The sequence below is a fragment of the Schistocerca gregaria genome, chromosome 4 (genome assembly GCF_023897955.1).
Source record: "Schistocerca gregaria isolate iqSchGreg1 chromosome 4, iqSchGreg1.2, whole genome shotgun sequence".
Classification (NCBI taxonomy): Eukaryota; Metazoa; Arthropoda; class Insecta; order Orthoptera; family Acrididae; genus Schistocerca; species Schistocerca gregaria.
The window spans coordinates 692,650,224-692,671,259 of NC_064923.1; the positions used below are offsets into that span (position 1 = coordinate 692,650,224).

At 44.5% G+C, this 21,036-nt stretch overlaps 1 protein-coding gene across 1 annotated transcript in view; it reads left to right on the top strand.

Annotated features, from left to right (window-relative positions):
* LOC126267453 (nephrin-like) overlaps positions 1–21,036 on the top strand; it is a 943,456-nt gene that overhangs the window by 633,934 nt on the left and 288,486 nt on the right. The window contains exon 5 of the mRNA XM_049972720.1: positions 4,509–4,712. Within this exon, the coding sequence (XP_049828677.1) occupies positions 4,509–4,712 (204 nt within the window). The remainder of the gene's footprint in view (positions 1–4,508; positions 4,713–21,036) is intronic.

Below are 21,036 nucleotides of genomic sequence, written 5' to 3' on the forward strand. Positions count from 1 at the left end.
ATTTAAGACTAGGTAACGGTGCTGCAACGCTGATCTCCAAAAAAATACGTAAATTTTCATCGATTTTCACAGGTACCTTGAGTGTAGCTTGGGACAACATATAGATTCTATTTCATGTAATGTGAAGGAAAGATATATGAATCAAGCTCTGATCTCACCAGATCATAAGATACCGTAGGTTGAATGTGGTCATCTCGAAACACACAAGTGTCTAATTGCCATTGTGACCGTAGAACAGCAGCTGGTCAAATACTTAACAAAGAAATTCGACAAACAGCAGCGCAAATTGAGAAGATTTGTATCTCTGTTTCAGGACAAGTTTTGCCAATTCAGTATGCCATCTTCAGTCCTTAACTGAGTTGATTGCAGTCAGGTCTTTGAAGAAAGCACTTGAGAATCCAAGATATACAAGAACAGATGGTTCTAGTATGCCAATCTCGATAATTATTTTAAAGATACGTATAGAGCCCGAAGATGTCTTATTGAATTGCCAAAACTGGTAGCAAAAATAAAAGATAACATTTCTCAATTTACTCGGCCGTTTGGTGAATTACTTCTTAAAACAGACTGAGTAGTTTTTAAAAATATACCCTATCAATGGTTATGTACATGTGCGCTACACACTACCACAAAAAGAATTTTCAAAAGTTTCACTTGGTGAGAACATGTGAATTTATAATTTTACCCAAGGTTTCGTAACTTCCATTGTTTTAATTTTTTTTAAAACGTGGCAGAAGGTTGTTCAGTTTGCTTTGGTCTGGTCACTGTGTAACGCCACTATGGTATTCTGTCTCTTTTCCAGTGACTGAGATTCTGTAAGGGAACAAGTGACTTGCATTTGGCGTGTGGCGTGCGGGTACATGTTGTATGAAACAAAAGCCATGCTAGAGCAGCCACGATGCAAGCTTTAATACTTTTTAATGAAGAGTCCTCACAGCAAGCGTACACCTGTATTTCGACATGGCAAACCATCGAAGTGAAATTTAACGTATTTGGGTGAAAAATCGGTATTAGTAAATTGTGATTCCAAGTTACAGACAATACTGCTGCAAAATATGATACATATCTATACCTGTTAGATCTAACAATTCTTGCTTATTCCTCGAAAATTTCAAGTTCCTAATTTTCGCAAAATTTGTAGGTTGATGTGGTAACCCTTTACCTGCTGTTTACCATTTCACGTTAAATTGGCAGTCTTTTTGGAGTTACAGAAAATTTTGCTCATTCGAACATGATAAGGAAATAGACGACTCTTACGTCCCGTTCTCACTGAAAGGATGCAATACACCGTTTGATACGTGATGTGACTTGTGAGATGAAGCAGTAGCAACCTGCATTATTGGAGCGCATAGAAACTATTTGAAGCCACTTCCCTGGTACAATGGGACTGCAGCAATACAACACTGTTGCGAATCACTGTTGCATCGACCAGCGCACCAAGCAGTGATGGTTGCCCTTTACAACTGTATCATACAATAGGCGGAAAAAAAATTTCAAGTGATCTAATGTGACTCAAAGTGTCTTAAGTAGATGAGGAAATACTACAACCGTTTCTGTAGTGTGTTTCTCAGTAAATGTTTTACTGTTAGGTTTATATCGAAATCCACTGTTCTGGGTGAATTTACAATGGTTTGGTGCCACTGTCATGAAAAACGTTTTAAATTTAACTGTAGAGATCTTTTATTTTACTGTACAATCATCATTTCGACCTCTGGCCATTGTCAAGTACCACAATTTTGGACATGATCAGACTTCTACAAACTAAGTCATCATCGAACTATATTAAACCAGTCTATATAATGTGAATGGCACACAATTAAAACGAGAACATATTTACGAAATATATGGGAGAAATAAAACAAACTTGTGTGACATACATTGAACAACTGTGCCATAAAACGGTCACCAAAAATAGTTATCACATGCGTAAGCAGCATCATCTCAAGCGACACTGTCAACAAACAAACAAAAAAAAAAAAAAAAAGAAAAGAAAAAATTTAAAGAAATTAGAACTGTTTCGGGATTCGTGCTCATTTACCTTCAAACAGTCATTCTTATTCGACTGTGAGAAAACTATTAGTTTAAAAGATGATTCCTTTTACATCTCATATTCTTATTTCCCAGCTTCATGATGTATTTTGCCATTGCCCATAGTTATTGTGATATTCCGAGATGAAGAAAACCAGAGTGCATATTTTAAAAAGTGTACAGGCAAAATGTACTTGGTGACCAGGCTACGCATGGTGCATTTCAGGTCATACTACACGGCACATCAAATGTAGCTACCATATAGAGATTGTTTTGAACGCTGGAAAGAGAGCCATAAATCCATCCAGTAAATACCTGACATACACTATGTGATCGAAAGTATCCGGACACCTGGCTCAAAATTACTTACAAGTTCGTGGCGCCTTCCATCGGTAGTGCAGGATTCTATATGGTGTTGACCCGCCCTTAGCATTGATAATAGCTTCCACTCTCTGGGGCATACGTTCAGTCACGTGCTAGAAGGTTTCTTGGGGAATGGCAGCCCATTCTTCACGGTGTGCTGCTATGAGGAGAGCTATGGATGTCGGTCTGTGAGGCCTGGCGCTTAGTCGGCGTTCGAAACCATCTCACAGGTGTTGTATATGATTCAGGTCAGGACTCAGTGCAGTCCAGTCCATTGCAGGGATGTTATTATCGAATAACCACTCCGCCACAGGCCGTGCATTATGAACGGGTGCTCGATCGTGTTGGAAAATGCAATCGCCATCCCCCAATTGTTCTTCAACAGTGGAAAGCAAGAAAGTGCTTAAAACGTCAATGTAGGCATGTACTGTGACAGTGCCACTCAAACAAACAAGGGGTGCAAGCCCCCTCCACGAAAAACAACACCACGCCATAAAACCACCACCTACGAATTGTACTGTTGTCACTACACACGCTGGCAGATGACGTTCACAGGACATTCGCCATAGCCATACCCTGCCATCGCATCAGTTAATTTGTGTACCATGATTCGTCACTCCACACAACATTTTTTCCACTGTTCAATCGCCCAATGTTTACGCTCCTTACACCAAGCGAGGCGTCGTTTGGCATTTACTGGCGCGATGTGTGGCTTATGAGCAGTCACTCGACTGTGACATCCAAGTTTTCTCACCTCCCGCCTAACTATCATACTACTTGCAGTTGATAGTGATGCACTTTGGAATTCCTGTGTGATGTATATCAACTAAAGACCAGTCTTCATCATAACACTTACGTCTCAATAACATAGGTGACCGATTTCAGTTAGATTTATATAACCATCTTCAGAGCCATGGCTTCCTTGGAGGATGGTAGGCGGAGCTCTTCCCAGCTGCTACGAATTCAACTGATCCTTTCGTAGCACCTATGTTATTGAGACATAAGTGTTGTGATCAAGACTGATCTTTCGTTGAAATATAATACTCTTTTATCACATTTTCCAAAAATGTTTAACAAAATGGTTCCTGTGTGACGGTCTGGATACATGTCTGCCTATCACACATTACAACCCTCTTCAAGTCCGGCCCCGGTAGCTGAGTGGTCAGCGTGACAGAATGTCAAACCTCAGGTCCCGGGTTCGAGTCCCGGCTGGGTAGGAGATTTTCTCCGCTCAGGCACTGGGTGTTGTGTTGCCCAAATCATCATCATTTCATCCCCATCGACGCGCTGGTCGCCGAAATGGCGTCATCTCGAAAGACCTGCACGAGGCGAACGGTCTACCCGACGGGAGGCCCTGGCCACACGACATTTCCTTTTCACCCTCTTCAACAGTCGGCGGTCTCTGTCAGTCAACAGATGAGGTCGGCCTGTACGCTTTTGTTCTGTACGTGACCTATCACGTATCCACTTCCGTACCACATCAGAAACAGTGGACCTAGGGATGTTTAGGAGTGTGGAAATCTCGCGTACAGACGTATGACAGATGTGACAAATAATCATCTGACCACTTTCGAAGTCAGTGAGTTCCATGGAACGCCCCATCGGCTCTCACGGTGTCTAATGACTAATGAGGTCGTTGATATTGAGCACCTGGCAGTAGGTGGCAGCACAATGCACCCAATATTAAAAACGTATGTTTTTTTCGGAGTGTCCGGATACTTTTGGTCACATAGTGGGGGTGGAAGCTGGTAGCGAAGTGACACACGCAAGGCTGTTGTCACATGCTATGTATTGTTGCTTTTATCGCTTTTTTCCACAAACACGTGCGTCACACAGCTATGGACCACCTTGAAGATGTCCCCCGCAGTCGGAGACGAAATGTTGGGAATTGACACAGAATTCATCAACGAACAACGGCATAACAGCCCGGATAATTATAATGGACATGATATTTCCGGCCGTGACTGTCAACATTTTAGTGTCACACAGATGTTCCTTAGCGCAACTTTTATTCGCAACGTATCGTATCACATATGGTACAGTGTGAGTGAGAACTGTGCCTTGTGGGACGATGAGGAGCCTGTGATGTAATGTCTGGCGGCTTGCGTGTGTTGCAGGACGGCCCCGGCCGACGGTGGAGTGGTACCGGGACGACCGGCTGGTGACGAACAAGTCGGTGCAGGTGCCGGGCGGGCAGCTGCGCGCCGAGATGGCGCTGCGGGCCCTGGGCCGGCAAGACCTGCGCTCCAGCCTGCGCTGCCGCGCCTACAACAACCACCGCCGGCCGGCGCTCGAGAGCACTGTCGTCGTCGACATGAACCGTGGGTACCACTCCTCAGCCCTCGGCTCCACTAACCTCGCACACAAAGTTACCGTTCCAATGTTTGCGACATACACTACCGGCCATTAAAATAGCTACAGCAAGAAGAAATACAGATGATAAACGGGTATTCATGGGACAAATACACTCCTGGAAATTGAAATAAGAACACCGTGAATTCATTGTCCCAGGAAGGGGAAACTTTATTGACACATTCCTGGGGTCAGATACATCACATGATCACACTGACAGAACCACAGGCACATACACACAGGCAACAGAGCATGCACAATGTCGGCACTAGTACAGTGTATATCCACCTTTCGCAGCAATGCAGGCTGCTATTCTACCATGAAGACGATCGTAGAGATGCTGGATGTAGTCCTGTGGAACGGCTTGCCATGCCATTTCCACCTGGCGCCTCAGTTGGACCAGCGTTCGTGCTGGACGTGCAGACCGCGTGAGACGACGCTTCATCCAGTCCCAAACATGCTCAATGGGGGACAGATCCGGAGATCTTGCTGGCCAGGGTAGTTCACTTACACCTTCTAGAGCACGTTGGGTGGCACGGGATACATGCCGACGTGCATTGTCCTGTTGGAACAGCAAGTGTCCTTGCCGGTCTAGGAATGGTAGAACGATGGGTTCGATGACGGTTTGGATGTACCGTGCACTATTCAGTGTCCCCTCGACGATCACCAGAGGTGTACGGCCAGTGTAGGAGATCGCTCCCCACACCATGATGCCGGGTGTTGGCACTGTGTGCCTCGGTCGTATGCAGTCGTGATTGTGGCGCTCACCTGCACGGCGCCAAACACGCAAACGACCATCATTGGCACCAAGGCAGAAGCGACTCTCATCGCTGAATACGACACGTCTCCATTCGTCCCTCCATTCACGCATGTCGCGACACCACTGGAGGCGGGCTGCACGATGTTGGGGCGTGAGCAGAAGACTGCCTAACGGTGTGCAGGACCGTAGCCCAGCTTCATGGAGACGGTTGCGAATGGTCCTCGCCGATTCCCCAGGAGCAACAGTGTCCCTAATTTGCTGGGAAGTGGCGGTGCGGTCCCCTACGGCACTGCGTAGGATCCTACGGTCTTGGCGTGCATCCGTGCGTCGCTGCGGTCCGGTCCCAGGTCGACGGGCACGTGCACCTTCCGCCGACCACTGGCGACAACATCGATGTACTGTGGAGACCTCACGCCCCACGTGTTGAGCAATTCGGCGATACGTCCACCCGGCCTCCCGCATGCCCACTATACGCCCTTGCTCAAAGTCAGTCAACTGCACATACGGTTCACGTCCACGCTGTCGCGCATGCTACCAGTGTTAAAGACTGCGATGGAGCTCCGTATGCCACGGCAAACTGGCTGACACTGACGGCGGCGGTGCACAATTGCTGCGCAGCTAGCGCCATTCGACGGCCAACACCGCGGTTCCTGGTGTGTCCGCTGTGCCGTGCGTGTGATCATTGCTTGTACAGTCCTCTCGCAGTGTCCGGAGCAAGTATGGTGGGTCTGACACACCGGTGTCAATGTGTTCTTTTTTCCATTTCCAGGAGTGTATATTATACTAAATGTGATTACATTTTCACGCAATTTGGGTGCATAGATCCTGAGAAATCAGTACCCAGAAGAACACCCTCTGGCCGTAAAAACGGCATTGATACGCCTGGGCATTGAGTCAAACAGAGCTTGGATGACGTGTACAGGTACAGCTGCCCATGCAGCTTCAACACCACACTACATTTCATCTAGGGTAGTGACTGGCGTATTGTGACGAGCCAGTTATTCGGCCACCATTGTCCAGACGTTTTCACTTGGTGTGAGATCTGGAGAACGTGCTAGCCAGGGCAGCAGTTGAACATTTTCTGTATCCAGAAAGGCCTGTAAAGGAGCTGCAACATGCGGTCGTGCATTATCCTGCTGAAATGTAGAGTTTCAAATGTTCAAATGTGTGTGAAATCTTATGGGACTTAACTGCTAAGGTCATCAGTCCCTAAGCTTACACACTACTTAACCTAAATTATTGTTAGGACAAACACACACAATCATGCCAAGGGAGGATTTGAATCTTCTCCGGGACCAACCGCACAGTCCAAGACTGCAGCTCCCTTAGACCGCTCGGCTAATCCCGCGCGAAGCCACGGGTCGTAACACATCTGAAATGGAACGTCCACTGTTCAAAGTGGGTTCAATGCGAACAAGAGGTGACCGAGACGTGTAACCAATGGCACCCCATACCATCACGCCAGGTGATATGCCAGTATGACGATGACAAAAACGCGCTTCCAATGTGCGTTCACCACGATGTCGCCAAACACGGATGCGACCATCATGATTCTGTAACCATAATCTGGATTTATCGGAAAAAAATGACGTTTTGCTATTCGTGCACCAAGGTTCGTCGTTTAGTACACCATCGCAGGCGCTCCTGTCTGTGATGCAGCGTCAAGGGTAACCGCAGCCATGGTCTTCGAGCTGATAGTCCATGCTGCTGCAAACGTCGTCGAACTGTTCGTGCAGACGGTTGTTGTCTTGCAAACGTCCCCATCTGTTGACTCAGGAATCGAGACGTGGCAGCACGATACGTTACAGCTATGCGGATAAGATGCCTCTCATCTCGACTGCTAGTGATACGAGGCCGTTGGGATCGAGCACGGCGTTCCGTATTATCCTCCTGAACCCACCGATTCCACATTCTGCTAAGTCATTGGAACTCGACCAACGCGAGCAGCAATGCCGCGATACGATCAACCGCTATCGTGATAAGCTAATATCCGACCTTTGTCAAAGCCTGACATGTGATGGTACGTATTTCTCCTCCTTTCACGAGGCATCACATAAACGTTTCAAAAGGCAACGCCGGTCAACTGCTGTTAGCGTATGAGAAATGGGTTGGAAACTTTCCTCAAGTCAGCACGTTGTAGGTATCGCCACCGGTGCCAACCTGGCGTGTATGCTCTGAAAAGTTAATCATTTGCATATCATAGCATCTTCTTCCTGCCGCTTAAATTTCACGTCTGTAGCACGTCATCTTCGTGGTGTAGCAATTTTAATGGCTAGTACTGTATTTACGCTGCATATTATGTGCGCACTTGACCCGCTAGGGTAGGCGAGAGCCCTAACGCGCTGCTTCCTGGACCCAGGTAGGAGCGCCGGCCTCGGATCCAATCCACCCGGCGGATTAACGACGACGGCTGGTGTGACGGCCAGCCTGGATGTGTTTACGTGGTTTTCCACAACCTCCTAGGTGAATACCGGGCTAGTCCCTACGTCCCGCCTCCGTTACACGGCTCGCAGATTTCTGACACACATTCACACTCTTTCACGATTTACACTAGACGCAGGCAGTTGGGGTACATATATTCCATCCTGGGGGGTATGGGTGGCGGCAGGAAGGGCATCCGGCCGCCTCTTACAATTAACCATGCCACATCCGTGGCCGACCCTGAGCACAATGTGGGATAAAGGCGGTAGCAAAAGAAAGAAAGGAAGAATTATGCGCTCACTTTTCATGAATTTTGCGGAGACCAATTCCTTTGTGGATATCCGTATGACGTCAACAAGGACCGATCGTATGAAACACAGCCGGCTGTGTTCGTTCATTAAATGCACAAGAGCCCCGCGGGATAAGCCGAGCTGTCTAAAGCGCTGCAGTCATGGATTGTGCGGCTGGTCGTCCCTCGGGCATAAGTTAGTGTGTTTGTACTTAGAATAAGTTAGGTTAAGTAGTGAGTAAGCTTATGGACTGATGGCGTTAGCAGTTAAGCCCCATAAGATTTCACACACACAAATGCACAAGACAGCTCATGAAATTGCTATAGCTCCTCAGTCTAATATGAGGAGTAGCAATAAGCTTCTCAATACAAGGATCATTCTGCTCAATTGTGCTCTTTTGCAGAATTTTGTTCAGTTCGATCAGTACTGACAGGCATTATCGCTATAATTCCTGCAAAGTTCCAGTTTGTAGTGATTGCAGATGTACCAGTGAAAGTATACTCTATACTGTCCACCGCTACCAGATAGTGTTGCTGCTTCCCACATTTGCCGCACTGCAGCAGCACTTGTTACGGCTTGCAGGTACGCTGGTGAAAATCGATAAGACAACATGACAACACGGAACAATGTGAAAACGGCAACAGTGGAAAGTGTGGTTTCAGTAGAGGAAGGGATCACTGCTTCGGATATCAACAAGAGTTTAGTAGTCAATGAGTTTAGTGGCTTTTTGGGGAAAACACCACCAAATTGCAGACTTATGTTTTGTTGACTATCAGTGTTCAGATACTAAGGGCCTGTGCTGGAAAACGTAAAATCACTTTGTGTACAGCAACTGCTTCCATACCAACACCTAACTAGTAAATGACTTGATAATGGGGCACAGGGGTTTCGCGTTTGATGAATTGGAGACTTCAACAGTCACTGGCAATCTTCCACATCAATATCCATAAGCATATGACGATGAAGAATGTCTTTGCGCATTGACTGACCAGTGCTCTCACCATTATGCAGAGACAGACCCGTGTGAAGATATGCCGACAGTTAGAGCAGAGTTCTTTTAGGTGTGGTCACCGTCGATGAGACATGGTACTTTCATGAGACTCCAGAAAAGATGCGCGAGTCAATGGAGCAGATGAATACTGGGTGTCCTCCTCCCAATAAGCCACTGTTGGGAGTTTTTGAGTGGAAACAAATGGTGATTTTGCTGTTGGACAGGGCTGTGATACTGCTGATGCATTTACTGCCTCCAGATATCACCCTCAAACGTGATCGGTACAGGTGTTCACTGCATTAATTCCATCGACACATTCAACATTCTCCTCTGTAGAGGGAAGTTCCGAGTAGATAAGATAGAAACTGTATCTCTCCGTAAGCTTGGAAATATATGTAATAAATTTTATTGAGACCCAGTAACTTAGGTCCACGAATCAGCATGGTTCTAGAAAGCTTCACTCATGTGAAACTTGGCTTGCCCTTTCCTCACATGATATACTGCAAACTATGTATGAAGGGTCTAATACAGTTGCCTGATGTGGTATAACCTTTCCTTACCACTACTCATGCATGGATAGCTCTGACAGGCTGAAAGTGCCTGTGAACTCTGGCCCTGCAAGGTAAGCAGAACCCAGAGACATGTTTAGGAAAAAAATGGTTCATATGTCTCTGAGCACAATGGGACTAAACATCTGAAGTCATCAGTCCCCTAGAACATAGAACTACTTAAACCTAACAAACCTAATAGCATCACACACATCCATGTCCGAGGCAGGATTCGAACCTGTGACCGTTGTAGTAGCGCGGTTCGGTACGGAAGCACCTAGAACAGCTCGGACACAGTGGCCGTTTGACGTTTACACATGAGATTAATAGTTGTTATAGATGACCTAAAATACATCGATGAGGAAGGAGTAACCTCTACTTTAGATTAGATCAAACAAACCGACAATTACCTATGCTAAATAATTTTACTACAGTAATGACCGTAGACATTGGCATCAGGTCGCGTATCTGGAAAATCCTATGTACTTAGAAACATCCTGCAAAATTAGCACAAGAAAATCTTAATGAACCCCACCTCAAGGAAGATATACACATAGACATTAACAAAAACAGTTCTTACTCTATTGTATTTGATTGCATTGTATTGAACTGGTCACCTAGAAACGACAGAGAGGAGTCGTCCCCGCCGTAGCCCTGAGTGTTTCACAACCCGACAACAGGTTACAGCAGTCCACTCACCCCACCGCCGCCCCACAACAAACCAAGGGTTATATTCTTACTCTAGATTAACCTCATGAGAAAAACAAATACTAACCTAACTTCCAGAAAATTTAGTCCAATAATATTACACTGACAGTGTTACAGAATGACAACATTGTCTGTACACTGACTGGATAATATCGTCCGCCTGCTGAATACCTCCCACTTATTTATCCTCAAGAGCACACGCGCAATTCATGGCTGACGTGGACATGATCGAATGAGAAAAAGTGCGCAAATCATCTCCTGTCTAAAGAAGAACTGAACACACTCTAGTGATTCCCACACTTCCCGCCTAAGCAACGGTATTGACTTTGTGAAGATTGTGGCGATAATGGCCGGCCATGGTTGGCTGTGGCATGTGTCAGCGGCGGTTTCGTCGACGCCTTGTGAACCTGGTGATCTGACAGTTGTCTTCTGGTTTTGACTGGTTGTACAATCGTAAACTGCCCTAAGTTTCGCGATGCGAGAAACTATGTTTCTGTCTGTCCAAATCAACTGGCTCTGTCCACTCGCTAAGGCTGAGCGTCGTGTACACTGTTGCCATGAAATGTTGTACAGAAGTTGACTAGCACAGCTCATAGCTTGTAATCTCGAAACTGGTGATATTACGAGGTTGTCACCTAACGATGGGTGATATCATAATCCGGTCAACACATACCGTGACAGAGCCGTCCAGCACATGACACTTCTAGGAAGACAGTGACCTGAATGAATCATTGATAATTGCCCATATTGTTGCAGACGTCCCACCCACTCCACCATGTAGCATGTGTTCGCCTCCTGCCACAACTAGTGTCGGTCAATAAGAGCATTTGTTGCAACTTATGTTGTTTCTTTCCCCAAAGAAGTTTCAGGATGAAGCTGGGGCATACATAGTTTTACCCAGTCCAATGAGCATTCGATTTTCTTTTATTTAGTAATAAGCTATGACCAAACGGGAACAAAACTCCCAGTGACTCATGCTATCGTGCTCCGTCCTGCATCCCATATGTGGCCTCCCACTGCATTTCTCAAGTTAAAATTGTTTCACAGAGCATGTGTGGTTCTAACGCCCTTTACATGTGAGTGCCACGTAAATTTTCTTTACGTCAAGTTGATCACGCACTTTCTGCATTCAATAGTTACCACGTAAATGGAAAGGCTGAACCTACTTTGAAACCACCAAAATGAATCCCCGGCTGCATTATGATGTATACTTCAGCACAGGTGTATATCAGAAGATTCGCCCAACTGCGACTCATTGTTGTGCTGTTGTGTCCGCCGAAAAGGCCAGGTGCGGTCTGCATGTCACTTTCCTGATTGATCTTGCACAGCGGTGGTTCACTCGTTTATGGCTTTCCTATCACTGTGCCAGCTGTGCTCAGGTTGGCTGTGAAGCCTTTCTTACACTTCAATCAACTACTACAGAAATGCTATTTGTTTGTCAACAAAAAATTTTGGTGCATTTTATTATTATCGAGTTTATTTGAGACACACATGAATTAATTACTCTCTGTACTTCGCAAATAAAGAGATTCTAAGCAAAGCGTGGCTTGTGGAGTATCAAATTCATAGGGTTGTTGAGTAGAATCGATCCCTCGATATAAAAATTATGTTAGGTGGTAAAAATTGTCCTGCCACCTTAGAAAGGGAACCGGCAGATTCCATATTTCTATATTTCCAGAAAGCGTTTGATAGGGTTCCCCGTTGTAGGCTGTTACTGAACGTACGATGACATGAATAAGATCACAGATATGTAAGTGGCTCGAAGATTACTTAACTAATCCTCAACAGCGAATATTCATCGTTGACAAAGGTATCATCAAGAGTGCCCAGGAATGTGAGAGAGAACCAGTATAAATGATTTGGCGGACATTGTGGGCAACAATCTGTGGTTGATTGCTGATGATACTAATGTGTGTGGTAAGATACTGAAGTACAGAGATTGTAAAAGATACGAGATAGACAAAATTTCCAGCTGGTGTGATGAATGGGAGCTAATCTAAATGTGGATAAATGTAAGTTAATACAGATGAGCAGGAATAAAAAACTTGTAGTATTACTTGTATCCTGCGTCACACAGTCAATCGTTCAAATATCTGCGCGTAACGTGGCAACGCGAATGGAATATAACTAACATGTGAGAAGTGAGGTAGGGAGGACTTTGGGTTATTGGGATATCTCAGGAAAATATGATTCACCTGTGCAGGAGACCGCATATATCACTCTAGTGCGACCTATTCTTGAGTACTGCTCGAGTACTTCTGATCCAAACCATGTAGGTTTAAAAGAAGACATATAGGCAATGCAGAGACGGACTGCTAGATTTGTTAGCGATAAATTCAAACAACATTTAACATACAGAGATGCTTCAGGAACTCCAATGGGAATCCCTAAAGGTAAGGCGAGATGTACTGTTCGAGAAACGCTATTGAGAAAATTTAGACAACCGGCATTTGAACCTGACTACCACATGATTCTACTGTCTACAACATGCACTGCGTGTAAAGACCATAAAGACAAGATACGAGAAATTAGGGCTTACACAGAGGTATATACAGTCTTTCTCCCTCGCCGGTAACAGGAAAGGAAATGACTGGTAGTGGTACAGGGTGCTCAACGCCCTGTACGGTTTCTCTGAAAAAGTGACTGCTTCAGGAATTAAAAATAGTTTAGTGGTCACTTGTGGGGAAAAAGCACCAGTTTCCAGATTTATGTTTCGTTGGATATGAGAGTGCAGGGACTCTGCTGACAAACGTGAAAACATTGTGCTTCAAGCAACAGAACGCAAGCCAATGCCTAACGAGTCAATCAAATTATAATTGGGCACAGGTGAATCACGTTTGAAGAACTGGAGAACGCAACAGGTCTATCAGGGGCAACCGTCCACACCAACTTCCATGAGTATCTGAAGACGAGAAAAGCGTATACACACTGGGTGCCCCATGCCCTCATCATTATGCAGAAACATAAACGTCTGAAGATATGTCAACTTTTGGCGCAGCAGTGCAGCGGGGACTCAACAGGGTTCCTTCAGGTCTAGTCACCGTCAACAAGTCATGATTCTTACACGTGCCTCCAGAAAATAATGCCAGTATTTGGTGTGGAAGCATAATGGGTGTCTACCTCCAAAGAAGTAACGCCTGGGACTATTTATTTGGAAACAAATAGCGACAGTGTTCTAGGATAGGGATGTGCTACTGCTGGTATATTTGCTCCCTTCCAATACCACCTTCAACGATGGTTAGCCCTGCAGCTCACTGCAATAACTCCGACGAATTTAACGTTCTCCTCCATAGAGGGAGGTACCCAGCGGTAAGAAAGGAGCCCACAACTCCCAAAACACCTACAAGCCCATCAGCCAGATGTTGGTCATTATCAAACTGGTCGAATTATTATACTGGTTCCAACACGTCGATGAGAGGAAGTTACTACCTGATAAGCAATATAAATTTCTTCAGGGACAGGTGACGACCTGTCAGCTGATATATCTTGTGGAGGAGGCCTTAGATGATCTTCAAAGGAGGGAATTCTTCAGGACAGTTGTCCTAAGGTGTTTCAACAGTCTTTGAATCACAGTGGCGGAAGGGGTTCCTCTTCAGTCTGTTTAACACGTGTATGTCCGTGTCCGCTTCAAAGGCAAATGTACAGAGCACTTCACTTGTGGCAGCATCCCACAGGATTCGCTCTTGACCCACTCTTATTGATTTTGCACGCAGCGGATGTGCGAAAGTCCCAGCTGGTACTCTTCGCAGAGGGTACGAAGATCTACTCCAGGAGCATGAACGCTGCTCATCTTGTTCATCGAGCGGTTTCTGCCTCATCCACGCCATTAAACGTCTGGGGAATGTTATCGCTTTGGGGAAGTGCTCCTAAATACCTATTTTCCTTCATACACCACCATCTCATGTGGGGTGAACACGTGGATGACCTCCAAATAAGGGCGACCCGTATTCTATAAATACCCTATCCCCTTCTCAGTGACCGATCGAGATGTCGCAGTGGTTAACACACTCGACTCTCATTCGGGAGGACGACGGTTGAATCCCGCGTCCGGCCATCCTGATTTAAGCTTTCCGTGATTTCCCTAAATCACTCCAGGCAAATGCCGGTATGGTTCCTTTGAAAGGGCACGGCCGACTTCCTTCCCCATCCTTCCATAACCCGAAGAGACCGATGACATCACTGTTTGGTCTCCTCCCCCAAACAAACCAACCCCAACCCATTCTCAGTCTGTAATCTTCAGTACCCTCACGAGCTGGACTCGCCGTGTATGTGACCACGATCCATCTATCGTCGGGTACAAACCCATTGTATGGGGCAACAGTGTGGTGACGAGGCTCCAAGGACTCCGGAACAGAATAATCCACATTGCCCTGTAACTGCCTCAAAATTTCCTATCTACTGACATCTAAAGAACCATGTATTTCCTACCCGCTAAGACTTCCACTGAATTGCATAACTTTTCTACCACAGTCCAGCACAATCACCAAATCACAACATACACACACTTGAAATGAGTGCAATACCTGAACGCCGTGAAATGGCTCCACAAGCTCCGATACTATCGGTATCACAGATAACGAGCTATCTCAAGCTGAAAAGCAAGACAAGAGAAGCGATCAACAAGTTAGGAAAGATAACAGAAAGCCAGACAGAAAGAGGCACAGCTATAATGGCATGAACTTCACGGAAAATTGAGCAACACAAAATACCTGTCATCACTACAGCTCCTTGTTTCGTTGACGATAGATTTTTATCGGCTATTTAAGTACGATGTCTTAGAGCATTCTGCTTATAGCCCAGAATATTCCCAAGAGAAGCATTTTTGGATCATAAATCAGAAAGAAAATGAAAACGGACAGAAAGCAGACGTTATTGACTGCTTAAACAATCTGGCAGCAACTGAGCGTGCAGAAGACCTAGGAAAGCTTCAGGAGTACTAAGACAAATTATAAAATGTAAACTTCAGCACCGTAGAAAAATAGTTAAGATGTCGTAACATGTAGAACAATAAGTTTTCTTTCTTTAATTTCCATAACAATATCAGGTTAAATAAACGTTCTTTGTTTTTAGAACGACAATAGTATTAAATCGAAAATATTAATCTGAGACCACGGAACTTGCTGAAGTGCTGATCCTCGTCTACATATTCACTCTTCAACGTGACACTGTTTTGCCAATATGGACCACTGTTGTATTACCTAGAAAAAAATTATCTGCAACCATGGAACTTGCAGTTCGTCCTCCTCTTCACTGTGACAAACTTTCCCGAATATGGATGACTTGTGGATACCTTGATTGTGAAACTCCAAATTTTGGCTATTTAGGAAATGTTATACTTTGAAACACATCTTGTCCTCATTCTAGGAACATAACGAGTTCTTCGAGACTGGAAAGAGTATATTAGTTGGTGCCGATTCAGATGAATATGGTGAGGTGTCCCAATATCTGGTAGCCCAAAGAAGGAGCATGTCTGTGTCCTGAGCTGCAGAGCTGAGCGCTCAAAATGGAACAAAACACGAACTTTGACGGCTTCTAGCGGCGATTAGTTTTGACAACCACCCCTAGCCTCATCATCAGGAGGTATCAGCAGTTTGACCTTGCGACAGTTTGCCCATTATGAGCATTATCTGTTAGTACTACACCATGGAAGTCCGAAAAATCACTTAGCATCCCCTTACCCGATGGTGGTTCAGTATTCGTCTCTCTCGGCGGTGATTAATCCACTGTATTCCCCTAATTGTTTTGCTCCTTTCTCTCTGCGTCATTGGGATACCCCCAGCACCTTGGTATGGCTATGATGGCTACTGACATCATAGAAGTTGCCATGACATAGATGTATCATTTACACTATTGCTATGGATGGGCGTGTTTTTGAGTGGATGCTAGTAGTCGCGGAATCCAGCGAGCACTGTCATTTGCCTTATCAAACAGTAGTGTAAGATGTTGGAATCCAATACACCATAGATTTTCGAAAACAAAAAATGGTTCAAATGGCCCTGAGCACTATGGGACTCAACTGCTGTGGTCATTAGTCCCCTAGAACTTAGAACTACTTTAACCTAACTAACCTAAGGACATCACACACATCCATGCCCGATGCAGGATTCAAACCTGCGACCATAGCAGTCGCACGGTTCCGGACTGCGCGCCTAGAACCGCGAGACCACCGCGGCCGGCTTTTCGAAAACAGATCCACTCGACTAGCACCTCCATAGAGATACATGTGAAGAAAACGGTTCTAAGAGATCTGTTTTGCCTAATTTTTACAATGAATTTGTATGATAAGTTGATTTGGAGAAAGTATTTTGAAGCAAATTTTGATTACTTTTACTCAATGGGACCTATTTTACTTCCAAATTCAATGAAAGAAACCAAGTCAAGATATGGTAATAAATCCTAAAATAATAAATGGTAATATTCCCGTAACTGTTTCATAAATAATGATGTAACAGACTGTAATTTTGCTCCGTTATAGCTGTGAAAGCCAAATAAACTCGCACTTTTTCATGAGCATACGATAACAGGAAGTTCTACTGAATGTTAACACACTTCACGTAGTTTGACATTTGTCAAATTTAAAAATTTCTACCGATAGCGGGCCATGCACGAACAGCGAGAGAGCTGCTTTGCCATGATAGGTCGGTACTTGGAACCTAATGGCGGAAGCCACCACATAACGTGATTTTCCACATATAACAATAAAACATGTAAATGTGCTTGATAAAAATACAACACACACCCAAAAAAGACACTCCTCCACAAGACACGTTAATCCATGTGAAATAACAGCTAAAATAAAACAGAAGGAAACAAGAGAGTGGGGAAATAGTGATGACTACTTTTAAAGAATAAAGAATTTCGAAGACAGGTGAAAACCCTTGACTGAAACTACATTTTTTAAAGAAAGGCAAATATCGGTGAATTTTCCCACAACAAGAAAATAAATTTCAATTTTAACTATTTCCAAATGTTTTGTATCTTTATTCAGCGTTAGAAAAAGCGATAGTTATACATTGCAGTATATCTGATCGTAGTCTCGGCGATGTGAATTTTACAATGGGTCGTTAGTGGTGGAAAGGAAATGAAAACAAAATTGTGCAAATGGCTCTAAGCGTTATGGGATTTAATATCTGAAGTCATCATTGCCCTAGACTTACAACTACTTAAATCTAGCTAACCTAAGGACATCACACACTTCCATGCCCGAGGCAGGATTCGAACCTGCGACGTTGTTTGCACACACGATTCTGTTATCAGAAGTGCAGAAGTGCAGAACTGGGAATCAGTGGTCATAAGGCCGTTGCAGCATCCCTGAATATGAAAGTTAATAGGAATATAAAAAAAGGAAGGAAGGTTTATCTGTTTAGCAAGAGTAATAGAAGGCGGATTTCAGACTACCTAACAGATCAAAACGAAAATTTCTGTTCTGACACTGACAATGTTGAGTGTTTATGGAAAAAGGTCAATGCAATCGTAAAATGCGTTTTAGACAGGTACGTGCCGAGTAAAATTGTGAGGGACGGGAGAAACCCATCGTGGTTCAACAACAAAGTTAGGAAACTACTGCGTAAGCAAAGACAGCTTCACTCCAAGTTTAAACGCAGCCAAAACCTCTCTGACCAACAGAAGCTAAACGACGTCAAAGTTAGGGTAAGGAGGGCTATGCGTGAAGCGTTCAGTCAATTCGAAAGTAAAATTTTATGTACGACTTGACAGAAAATCCTAGGAAGTTCTGGTCTTACGTTAAATCAGTAAGTGGCTCGAAACAACATATCCAGACACTCCGGGATGATGATGGTACTGAAAGAGAGGATGACACGCGTAAAGCTCAAATACTAAACACCTTTTTCCAAAGCTGTTTCACAGAGGAAGACCGCACTGCAGTTCCTTCTCTAAATCCTCGCACAAACGAAAAAAATGGCTGACATCGAAATAAGTGTCCAAGGAATAGAAAAGCAACTGGAATCACTCAACAAAGGAAAGTCCACTGGAACTGACAGGATACCAATTCGATTCTACACAGAGTACGCAAAAGAACTTGCCCCTTCTAACAGCCGTGTACCGCAAGTCTCTAGAGAAACGGAAGGTTCCAAATGATTGGAAAAGAGCACAGGTAGTCCCAGTCTTCAAGAAGGGTCATCGAACAGAAGCGCAAAACTATAGACCCATATCTGTGACGTCAATCTGTTGTAGAATTTTAGAACATGTTTTTTGCTCGCGTATCATGTCGTTTTTGGAAACGCAGAATCTACTCTGTAGGAATCAACATGGCTTCCGGAAACAGTGATCGTCTGAGACTCAACTCGCTTTATTTGTTCATGAGACCCAGAAAATATTAGATACAGGCTCCCAGGTAGATGCTATTTTCCTTGACTTCCGGAAGGCGTTCGATATAGTTCCGCACTGTCATCTGATAAACTAAGTAAGAGCCTACGGAATATCAGACCAGCTGTGTGGCTGGATTGAAGAGTTTTTAGCAAACAGAACGCAGCATATTGTTATCAATTTAGAGACGTCTACAGACGTTAAGGTAACTTCTGGCGTGCCACAGGGGAGTGTTATGGGACCATTGCTTTTCACAATATATATAAATGATCTAGTAGATAGTCTCGGAAGTTCCATGCGGCTTTTCACGGATGATGCTGTAGTATACAGAGAAGTTGCAGCAGTAGAAAATTGTAGCCGAATGCAGAAAGATCTGCAGCGGATAGGTACTTGGTGCAGGGAGTGGCAACTGATACTTAACATAGATAAATATAATGTATTGCGAAAACATAGAAAGAAGGATCCTTTATTGTATGATTATATGATAGCGGAACAAACACTGGTAGTAGTTACTTCTGTAAAATATCTGGGAGTATGCGTGCGTAACGATTTGAAGTGGAATGATCATATAAAATTAATTGTTGGTAAGGCGGGTACCACGTTGAGATTCATTGGGAGAGTCCTTAGAAAATGTAGTCCATCAGCAAAGGAGGTGGCTTACAAAACACTCGTTCGACCTATACTTGAGTATTGCTCATCAGTGTGGGATCCGTACCAGATTGGGTACGCATTTCGTCACAGGGTTATTTGGTAACCATGATAGCGTTACGGAGATCTTTAGCAAAAAAAGTGGCAGACTCGGCATGAGAGGCGCTCTGCCTCGCGGTGTAGCTTGCTCGCCAGGTTTCGAGACGGTGCACTTCTGGATGAGGTATCGAATATATTGCTTCCCCCTACTTACACCTCCTGAGGAGATCACGAATGTAAAATAAGAGAGATTCGAGAACGCACGGAACAGTAAAGGGAGGCTTTCAGACAGTCGTTCTTCCCGCGAACCATACGCGACTGGAACAGAAAAGGGAGGTAATGACAGTGGCACGTAAAGTGCCCTCCGCCACACACCGTTGGATGGCTTGCGGAGTATAAATGTAGATGTAGATACACTACTGATATGATATAACATTTACTTTAACTCACCGATCTGGACTCTTCGTTCCATCGGATTTTAGCAAGAGTATCTCGATCGCGAATTCACCGTTGTGGTGAAAATAGCGCCATGCGTAATAAACAGTTTAAATGTTCCTATGGGGCGGTTAATGTTTTAACAAGTGCAGCAATTCAATGCCCGCCCCTAGTAGTTGAGTGGTCAGCGTGGCGAAGTGTCATGCCTAACGGTCTCGGTTCGATTCCCAGCTGGGTCGGAGATTTTCTCTGCTCAGGGGCTGGGTGTTGTGTTGTCCTGATCATTATCATTTCATTCCCATCGACGCGCAAATCGCCGAAGTGGCGTCAACTAGGAAGACTTCCACCAGGCGAACGGTCTACCCGACGGGAACCCCTAGTCGCAAGGCATTTCAGTTTAGTAAGTTGCAAACATGATTGTGTTGTTGTTGTCTTCAGTCCTGAGACTGGTTTGATGCAGCTCTCCATGCTACCCTATCCTGTGCAAGCCTCTTCATCTCCCAGTACCTACTGCAACCTACATCCTTCTGAATCTGCTTAGTGTACTCATCTCTCGGTCTCCCTCTACGATTTTTACCCTCCACGCTGCCTCCAATGCTAAATTTGTGATCCCTTGATGCCTCAAAACATGTCCTACCAACCGATCCCTTCTTCTAGTCAAGTTGTGCCACAAACTTCTCTTCTCCCCAATCCTATTCAATACCTCATCATTAGTTACGTGATCTATCCACCTTATCTTCAGTATTCTTCTGTAGCACCACATTTCGAAAGCTTCTATTCTCTTCTTGTCCAAACTAGTTATCGTCCATGTTTCACTTCCATACATGGGTACACTCCAAACAAATACTTTCAGAAACGAATTCCTGATACATAAATCTATATTCGATGTTAACAAATTTCTCTTCTTCAGAAACGCTTTCCTTGCCATTGCCAGTCTCCATTTTATATCCTCTCTACTTTGACCATTATCAGTTATTTTACTTCCTAAATAGCAAAACTCCCTTACTACTTTAAGTGTCTCATTTCCTAATCTAATTCCCTCAGCATCACCCGATTTAATTTGACTACATTCCATTATCCTCGTTTTGCTTTTGTTAATGTTCATCTTATATCCTCCTTTCAAGACAC